The sequence below is a fragment of the Nicotiana tabacum genome, chromosome 17 (genome assembly GCF_000715075.1).
Source record: "Nicotiana tabacum cultivar K326 chromosome 17, ASM71507v2, whole genome shotgun sequence".
Taxonomy (NCBI): domain Eukaryota; kingdom Viridiplantae; phylum Streptophyta; class Magnoliopsida; order Solanales; family Solanaceae; genus Nicotiana; species Nicotiana tabacum.
This window is the reverse complement of record NC_134096.1, coordinates 74,969,071-74,979,419: the sequence shown is the minus strand read 5'-3', so window position 1 is coordinate 74,979,419 and position 10,349 is coordinate 74,969,071. Positions and strand designations below refer to the sequence as shown.

Below are 10,349 nucleotides of genomic sequence, written 5' to 3'. Positions count from 1 at the left end.
AAATTACGATAAGTTATCAAACATATACACAGGATTTAACCATATACTCATTAATCTAATTTATTTGTTAGTTACACAAGCGATTGAAAAGTAAATGTTATTACCAATTTGCCCCAAATTGTCCCAATAGCAATTCGAGTTAAATTCATAAAATTGATAAAAAATTATTTGCGACACCGCATATGCAAAGAATTATAATATGACTTTATAGAATCACAAACAACAGTATAAGATTATAAGTTAAATTGTAATCCTATCGTATTCTTTTGTTGTTGTAAATGTTGTCCGGAACATCTTCTGGATCTTTTTTATATCACATGGAGGAAGAGATCAAATTTGCACAAGATAATATGATTCTTGAAAGCTAGTAAAATATAAAGGCAAAAAGAATGTCATTTAAGAAACATTGGAACTAAGAATCATACTATCATATATCATATGAGTTGTGAAATAAATTTTCAAACAATAAAAAGGGTGGAAAGTTTAATGAACTCAAAACCTCAACGTTCTTACTTTTACTACTCCTAATACTAATAGAAAGAACAAGTAGAATCAGCTTCGTCGATTCTAAGTTTTTTGTTAATTTTGAAGAGACCCTCTCATTGGACAAGCAGATAAGGGGAGACACACTAGTGGAAAAGACTAGCGGGCGCCTCGTGGGTGCAAAAAGCCAAAAGAAAAAATGGTATCAGTTTCCTCTATTCAACCCCGCTTCATCTCTACCTTGATTGGAGACTGCCGCTTCATTCAACCTTCACACTCACTCCATAGACTCTTCCGTTGCAACTCAGGTTCTTTCTTTCTTTCTTTCTTTCTTTATTGCTTTTGTATTTACATATATTTTTTTGCTTTCTGTTTTCAACGATTTAATGATGATATTCTCATAGTGCTTGGGACAATAAAGTTCCCCTTTTCTTGTTTTACTGCTTTTTTTCATCTCAAGTTTTTGTATTTAATTCTACTTTGTGCTCATAGTGATTGGAACAAAGAAGAACACCCCTCCTCTTTTAATTTGTAATTTGTTTTACTGCTTTATTTCATCTCAAGTTTTGTGCTTTCTGGTCTCAAGATTTAAGGATGGTATTCATAATTGTGATTGGAACAACAAAGTTTAAACTTTTAAGGAACTAGCAAAGGGAAATGTTTCTTGAACTATAAGGGTCGTTTGGTTTGAAGACGAGTTATGCTGGCATTAGTTATGCTGAGATTGGTTATACTGGTATTAGTTATGGTAGGATCAGTTATTTTGGTATTATTTCATATTGACTGTTTGGTATATTGTATTAATTCTGGAATTTTTAATTTTACTGCTTTATCCTAGGATAACTTAGTCCCTCTACTATTTTTAATCCTGGCATAACTTATCCCAGGATTAGTAACCAAATAAGGGATAAGGTGGTACTAAATTTTTATCCAGGATTATTTTTGCCTATCCGTCATACCAAACGACAGAACTCATTTTAACCGGCTTAATATTTATGGTTACTCAGGTAATAAACATGTGTCCATGCAATACTCAAGAAGATTTTCCGGATTAACGGATTTGTTATTCAACAGAAGGTATGTTACTTCATCTTCAAGTTACACAAGCATTCTTGTTTTCAGCATGTCGATTACCATGACCCTTTTCTTCTTTTACTCCTACTATGAGATCTTTTGACTATTAGTCGCATGTTTGCATCAAAATTCCTCATTGATTTTGTTTATGTTGCTGTTTCCATAGAGCTGGCATTTTGCTCTTGGTAGTATAAACCTAGGAGATTCTGCACGTTTAAAATGTTACACGTGGTTTTTGAATGAGGGATTAGTATACATCATTAGTGGATCTTGGCTGAAGAAAGTTTGTCATCCGTCTGATCACAATTTTTAGGTTTTGAGTCAATCAGTCCCATTAGAGTTCATTTTCTTCCAATGTAATTGTAGAATTTTGTTAATAAGTATATTCAACCTTTGATCCTAGCTACATCTGCGGCCAAATTTGAAAAGCATTACAAGGGTATGGCTTAAAACAGTAAGAAGTTGTATGGATCAACATTGAGAAAAAAGGAAAAAATTTAGTGAATTATCCTTTTTCTACTTCACATTAGCCACCTTTTCTCAACAATTTAGACTTTTAACCCTTTGTGATATTGCTTTCATCCTGCTTCTCCTGCCCATCCAGTTTGTGTCATCTTTCACCTTTGGGCCTGTTAGCTTGAACTAGCCAATAAATTCTTTCATGACTTGTTTTTGATGAAGTTTCTTGCAAATTTGTTTTGTTCTTTCCTCCATTATCACATAGGATTGCACTGAGGCCCATCTTGAGTCTACATCTAATGCCCATTCCAATGTTTTCCCCATCATCAGAATAGATCTTTCATGAGGCAAAATGACTTGGAGGAGTTGAAGGAGGACGTTCTTGATTCAAAAGGATGCTAAATCATGTTGCTCATCATGTAGTCCTTCTAAAGGCAAACTTGTTTAGAAAGCAACAAGCATTTTCTTCCCGTGTCAAATTAGATGTCTTAAGTTGAGGGGGCATATGTGTTGGGGCAAGGGTTTGTATGGTATACTCAAATATGTGTAGGTCTAACAGTAGAGACAAAGTCAAAACTAATTTATCGATCTGATTTTTTGTTAGTATGAGGTGAGTCCTACTTATTCTTTTCGAAGTGTGACACTGAACAAGTCGTCGATAGTGAAGGGAAAACGTCCTTTTAAAAAGCGGAAACATGATATGCATCCCCAATTTGTTATGTTTTTTGCATGAATGAAAGTTATGTAAGCTCTTAATTTGCTTTGTTTTTAAAACAATTGTAGACAGGACTCAGGAGTATTGGGTTCTTAGCACTTGTGTTAGACGAATACTGCATTATCATAGGTTCCGCTCTGAGTTTTCTGTACTGATATGAAACAATTCTTGGGAAAAGGGAATAGTGTTGTCTATCTCTGTAGGGAGGTCACGGAAGGTTCCCTGGGAGAATCTACAAGGCACTGGCCTCCTGCTTTGCTTCTTTTGGTGCTTTCTATACTAAATTGATTTTACGGATAGATTAATGACTGATAAAATATGAGAAGTTACTATGAACAATTTGAGTTTGGACATTTTGGTCATGTCAGAACAAGGTCCAACAAATTGAACGTACTTTTAACTTTTCCTTTATTTTATATATTCCTGTTTACGTTTGTTTGCTGCATGATTTGGATGCTAACTTTGAACTAAACGTGGCAGAAACATAGATGAGCTTCCAAACACCAAGCGCAAACGTTTAAGACCAGGTGAAATTTCTCCTCCTCGACCAGTTCCTGAACACATACAAAGGCCTCCTTATGTGAAGTCTAGGAAACCACCTGGGATTGGTAGTGGCTTTGAAGTGCATGACAGAAAGGGAATAGAAAAGATGAGAGCTTCTGGAAGGCTCGCTGCACAGGTTCTTCAGCATGCTGGGACATTAGTCCAGGTGATATACGGAGTACCTTTTACTCAAGTCTCAATGTGGAGTTCGGTGTGGCAACAAGCTTCATTTAGGTTAAAAAATAAGATCTGTGTTTGCCGCAGTTATGGCTTCCACTAACTGACTTTGATTAGCTACGGTCTCCATTCCCTGTCTTATGCTCATCTGCTTGCTTTGAACTTCGGAAGTTAAGTTAATTCATTCAGAAGACCACCATGTAATTTTCTCTTTCTAGCTTTTGCTTTGGGCTCAGGTTACAGCCTGCGTTACTACTCCTTTGTTTCCAATTTATGTGACAGCTTTCTGGGCGTTCATAATATTTAACACCGTCTCATTTTATATAACTTTCACAAGTTCATTAAATGATTCAGATTTTAAACTTTAATGTGATGTTTTTCCTATTAAACTAACTTCTCAGTCATTAAGTTAATACTTTTTCCTTAATGCATATGTCAAATTAACCTGTTAAACCATGTGCAGTCAAATAGCATTTATAGAATAAAACTGGGGGAGTAAATGGTTCTTTTCTTTTCTTGTATGTGAGTAAAAAAATGTAAACTTCAAGTGTTAGATAACACCAAATTGTTGCATAATTGAATGTAACAGGTCCAAATGGAGTAAACTGGATAGTGAAGATTCATATAATCAACCCAGCCAGCTTGGGTTTGAAGAGTAGTTTTTGTTGTAGTCACCATAGCATCAGACCAGCATCAGTTTTAAATTGGTGCATGAAATGTCATCAGTCTGAATAGTTTCACAGGGTGTCTGAACAATGATTTGTTTTAAATCTGCGTCGTTATTTCTTCTGGCAGCCAGGCACTATGACAGATGAAATTGACCAAGCTGTTCACCAAATGATCATTGACAATGGAGCATATCCGTCACCTCTTGGTTATGGTGGATTTCCAAAGAGCGTATGCACATCAGTGAATGAGTGCATTTGCCACGGAATCCCAGATTCACGTCCACTTGAGGTTTGCTCTACTGAATAGTTGGTTTTTCCATAACCAAGAATCCAACATAGCAACAGGCTAACATTCTTATGCTTTTGTGATATTTCACGATTTAGGATGGGGATATTATCAATATTGACGTCACCGTTTATCTTGATGTAAGTATTCTGTTGCAATTGATTAGTGTTGTTTGCTGTCTCTTCATTGCTTCAATTTTTCTGTTTTTACTGAAATAGATAGTGCCTTGAAGCTATAAATATGATGATGTAAGATTTGTTGTTCCTCATAATTCTACAAGATGCCATTATCCTTATTCTTGAGAACCAGAGCTTTTGCATTCTTACACGTCATTTTTGCTATAATCTTCTAACTTTGGTTTTCCTGTATGCTGATTGGATTCAAATCACTAGATTTATTACTGTTGTTAGTGATAATCTTTTGAACTAAATTTTCTTTATCTTTGTTTCTTGCTCCCACTTATGCAGTTATGCTGTTAGACAAAAGCTATAACATTCCACTCTGTGAACCTCTAGCATAGACAGTACTTTTTGCAACTCCCTTTAATCCACCTGTCTGTCATTATTGCCACATTCAGACCATTTATTTCTAGTCTCCCGTGCCCTTACTGCTCTCCACTACTATTTCCTACTTAAGTCTCCAAACAACATATTGCTCCCACTGTACCTACAGCGGTAGAAGCCTAGAAGGGGTGCTTGTGGTCATGGTAATCATTATATTTTTTTTTTGTTTGGGGGGGGGGGGAGGGGAGATCTGGTGACTATATTTTCAGTGGAGGTCGCAAAGGTGTGAATAGTCAGTATATGGTGCGTTGATGGCATTGATGGAGAGTGACGATAATGTGGTCAATAGGGAGTTCTGTGTGTTGGATTGTGGTGGTGGGTAATTCAAGATTGTATTGCTGTAGGCATTTGTTGGTGGTGTAAGGTAGTTACTTGGCAGGTTGATCAGTGAAAGGAGATGGATGGAGGTGATAAAACCAGTGCTCTGCTTTCCACATAAATAGAGAAAGCTGGGAAGTCGGTGTATAAATTTTGTAATAAAATTTTAATGTCTAATAATATGGAATGTAAATGTCAGTTAATAATTTTGACCCTTGCAAAATACTTAAAGCAAATCATAAAGATTCGCTTTATTTATGACATTGACGACATCTCTCATTGTATAGAGGATGAGCCTCTCTTGATGCACCGTCTTCTATGTCTTCCCTTCCTTTTTTATCGCTCACTTGAAATTTAATTATTCCATGGCTTAATTTTCTTTGTTTTCTCTGTTTGGCTTGGTCGATACATGCAGGGTTACCATGGTGACACATCAGCTACATTCTTTGTAGGAAATGTTGACGAGGAAGCCAAAAACTTGGTGCAGGTATGACTTCTTGGTCGTACATTTACTTTCTGATTATAGGGAAATTTTAGTACCAGTTTTTGTATCTGTACTCGGCTTTTGTGCTCACGATTAAAAGCGAAGAAAATATTCTTTTTACGGCCCTGATGCTTGGAAGTTCAACTTCTTGTGCTCATTGATGATCTGATAAGTTTCTCCCAGCTTTATAAGAAAAGCAATTTTGGCAAAAATTTGGTTTCACTCCATATATTGGGAAATCTCTTCTGTCTCTACATTTCTGCCAAGTCGTTCTTTTTTTTTAATCATATTTGACCATAATATAAGGCTATTGGAGCATATGTTGATTTTCTGGCTCTATCCTTCCAGATACAGAATAATGCCCCTTATCTTTATTGCCTCTGCAGACAACCTATCTCGTTTGACAAGTTTACAGGGCATGTAGCTGAATAAGCTAATGAGACTTGTGTATTATAATGTAAAAGTAGGAAAAGATATTCAAGTATAATATTTGAAAAACAAGTGTGTTTGGGAAAATACCACATCTTTTTGTGAATTTGTACTCTTGGCAGAAGCGAAAGTTGTATAAGATACTGTTAATTACAAAGGTGTGTCAAATTAATTAGAATGTCAATGTAAATAATTTCACATAAATTGGGATAGAGAGTATCTGTTCTTTTATAATTGAAGGTGATACATGTTCTTGTGCAAGTCCTAAATTTTGTGACGGCAGCATGCCAGCACACTATCTAAAAGTTATATATAGCTGTTTTGTTAGTTTACTTGTATCATGTGAATGTCAAATTAATTCTTGGTGACCTGGTCTCAGCATGACTTGAAATGTGTGTGCTAGTGAGCCGTCCTGTAGCTGAGTTCTTTGACATTATAACAACATATAGTAAGCTTTTCCATATCATTGAGACATCTCAGGCCATATTTTCCAGGCTGTCATTCAGCAAACTTCACACAGAACCCATACTTGATTGTTGAGATGGTATGGCTGTATGAGTGAGTGAGAAAAAGCTTGTTATCTTATTCATCAAACAAAAAGAAGACAAAAGAAAAAGTTTGTTATCTGTTCCCAAAATGGAACAATCCCTTTCTTTTGGACTTTTAGTTAAGGTTCAATTTTCGGATGACATGGTAAACTAAGTCTAATTATTGATGCATGTTCGAAATTTTTAGCTTAACTGCATAAATGACAATTACGCGGAATTGGCTAACCTAATAACTGATACTACACCGTATTCTGCACTGATCGCTGGTGATCAGAATTGCAATCTGAATAATTGAGAAACTATGAAGAAATTGTAGTTTATATCATATGTTGTCACCTCTTTGCGTCATTTGAATTTCTTCCTTTGTACTTCTAGATTTTCTTTATGCTTTAACTTATCAACCTAAAAATTGTCTTTTTTTCTTTGCGCTCTCGGAAACACCTTATTTGATTGTACAGATGCATCTGCAATAATCCCACCTATTGTTTTCTATTTGATGCCTCAGGTGACTAAAGGATGCTTGGACAAGGCAATATCAATATGTGCTCCAGGAGTGGAATTCAATAAAATTGGCAAGATTATACAGTAAGACGTCTGCCTAAATCTTCTATCTTTTTGTATTTGTACGTCTTAGTCTGCTAAATATTTGAAAGATTTGTTTTGACATTAAGGTCAATTGGTCATGAATAATCGATTTCGTAACTAGCATGGTTTGGTTGTTTATTTGAGAAATAGGACATTTATATCAGATAATTGTTGTAAATTCTTAGAACGCAGTTATGATTAATCTTAATATAGACCAATATATTGTTTAGCATTGCAAATTTTATTGACGTTAACGTTCTATTTGTAGTGACCTTGCAGATAAACATCGCTATGGGGTTGTGGAACAGTTCGTTGGCCATGGAGTGGGACGTGCTTTCCACAGTGATCCAGTCATCCTACATTACAGTAACTTTCATGCTTAATATACTAACCTCCTTTCTGCTCTTTCTATGTTGTAGAAAAATGGCCAATTGAGCCGATACGATTTGCCTTGTTTGCTGCAAAACTTAAACTGTTTTAATCATAATGTATGAATGGAAAAACACGATCTTTACGTAGAGTTTTCCACTTGTGCCATCCATTGTTGCACCGGGATATCCAGCGTGCTAACTGCTGCTACTACACCTCAAATTTGTATTTTCTTGAGATATAATACTAATGGTGGGGATTCATCATGAATTGGCTAATTTTATGCAATACTAATGGTGTTATCTCTACTGTTGTTTTAGGGGTTAGAAGTAGAGCATACTTTAAATTTGTTTGTGTTGCACCCTATATAATATGTAACTTATGTGTCTAACGTAAAATCGCATCTCTGTTGATGACTGGTTCTAAATATTAGTCATCTAAGATGGATGAAAATAAGTTACTTCGGGCTCTTGGCTTGATGCTGTCTCATTACTTCGGGCTCTTGGCTTGATGCTGTCTCATTACTTCGGGCTCTTGGCTTGATGAAAATAAGTTACAAAATGTCTCATTCACTTGCAGACCTCCATACGCAGTTTTCTAAAACATAATAATGAGAAGTTCCAGTTTTAAAGAGATTTCCTCCAAAAAGAGATCATAGTTCTAATTTGGTCTCTGAAAAATAATCTCTTCGATCTAACAGTTACTTTTTTGCTTGCTTTTAATCTTATTCTTGTTTTCCTCCTAAACCCATTGACATTTTTTGGGTAACAATTTTCATTTTGCTATATTTTGTTTTCTTTTTCGCAGGGAATAATAGTCGTGGACAGATGGTGCTCAATCAGACATTTACTATTGGTAATGTACAGTAATTAATTAATTTCACATTGTTGAAGAGACTCACTGTGATATAGATGCAGAATGTTTTTCCGCATTAAACATATCACTTGTAAGCTGGTAGCTACTGTATTGTGGTCGTTTTCTTGTCCGTGGTTTGCCAAGAACTGAGGTTCCACAGTGCTTATTGTTATGAATCACATGGCTAGTTTACGTGGAACTCTAACTTTGTTGTGATTGATACCACTGTCATTTTTTGGAACATCAAAGTTTACTACATTGTTGCGTGAACGAAAAGGATGTATACGAGACATTGATTGCTGAATTTAGCTTGTTACTATGTTGTACAGAGCCGATGCTGACAATTGGTAGCATAGATGGAGTAATGTGGGATGACAACTGGGCAGTTGTTACAGAAGATGCTAGTCTATCGGCACAGTTTGAGCACACCATTTTGATAACCCAAGATGGTGCTGAGATTCTAACGCAGTGCTAGTGATATTCCAGCAACACTACAATCCGTATACCTAAAGGACAATTCGTGAAAGTTTTGTTGTACAATTCAATTCATTGCCTCTCTTGGTAACTACAATTCTCAACTCGCCCTGTTCTAAGTTTAGTGATGCACTTGCTGTACTATTCTTTGGTTTGTGCTATAGAAATTAAGTGCTATTGTTACCCTAACTTGGAATATATAGGGTGTTTCAATTCTTTAATCCTTTTCTGGATGTTCATTTTCTCTCTCTAGTACTGCGTATTAACTCAGAAATATCTAAGTCGAATTTTTCAGACATGATTTTGTTATGTATTTTGTAAACTAACTTGAGTTATCAATAAGAATGGAGTTTTAACGTGTCTAAACCATTCTTTAATACCCTATTTTTGTAATAAGATATATGGAGATTGTCTCTTGAAATTCCTCCATTTACTAGTATTATGACTGTAAACCGAGGAAGGGCTCACATCCCTCGCATAAACCTCGTTCCAACTAAAATACAAAAAGAAAAAAACAATACTGGGCAAAGAAAAAAGAAAAGAGAAGAGGTTCAATTAAGGAGCTCGTTCAAGATTTTTAAGCATTTTAAAACTTAAACCCCTTCTAAAAGTTTTTATTTATGAAAAGATTCATAGTTTGGCCAAATTCTAAGCTATTTGGTTATTTTTCTCCGAAAGTTTTCTCGTGCACCTCCTAAGTTAGGCAATGGTTACTCTAAACTCACGTTTATTGCGTGGAAGACTCCTACCAATACTCAACAAATGAGATATGTTCTAAATTTTGAAGCACTTTAAACCCCTTCGCAATTTGGCACTAGTAAACTGTTTTTCACAGGAGTTTGGAAAAGAAAGACTTTATTTGCAGTTAATTAGTGGGAGGGGTCTAGCGATCAACCACAGGAACATGGGAAAACTTAGTAGTTTCCTTAACCAAATCAAGCTCACTGCAACCCTATCCGTTGGTGTTATCTATCTACAATGTATGTGGCTAAGGGTGTGTTTACGAAGGAAAATGTTTTCGTGGAAAATGATTTCCGGGAAAAGTTTGGTTGGTGAGTGAAAACAATTTTCCGGAAAATATTTTTTAGTGTTTGGTTAGAGAGTATAAAATATTTTTAGGAAAATAATTTTTTATGCTACTCTCCTCAACCCACCAGGGGCGGCTCAAGGGTCAAGCCACTAAAGCAAAGGCTTTAGGCCCCAAATTTTGAGGGCCCCAATTTTTTTTTTGTACTCGTATTTGTATTGAGACCCCGACTAATCTAGATTCGTACCGCATAAGACCTAGTAAAAGAGAGAACATGTTTTAACATGATATT

General features: G+C 35.7%; 1 protein-coding gene across 1 annotated transcript; it reads left to right on the top strand.

Annotated features, from left to right (window-relative positions):
• The first annotated feature begins 426 nt into the window (after window positions 1-426).
• Window positions 427-9,251, top strand: LOC107828771 (methionine aminopeptidase 1D, chloroplastic/mitochondrial-like). Its single transcript, XM_075234502.1, has 10 exons — window positions 427-791; window positions 1,491-1,560; window positions 3,212-3,440; window positions 4,247-4,408; window positions 4,504-4,545; window positions 5,702-5,773; window positions 7,253-7,332; window positions 7,601-7,698; window positions 8,509-8,556; window positions 8,886-9,251. The coding sequence occupies exons 1-10, from the start codon at window positions 683-685 to the stop codon at window positions 9,029-9,031; spliced, it is 1,056 nt and encodes a 351-aa protein (XP_075090603.1). The 5' UTR covers window positions 427-682; the 3' UTR covers window positions 9,032-9,251.
• Window positions 9,252-10,349: the final 1,098 nt, after the last annotated feature.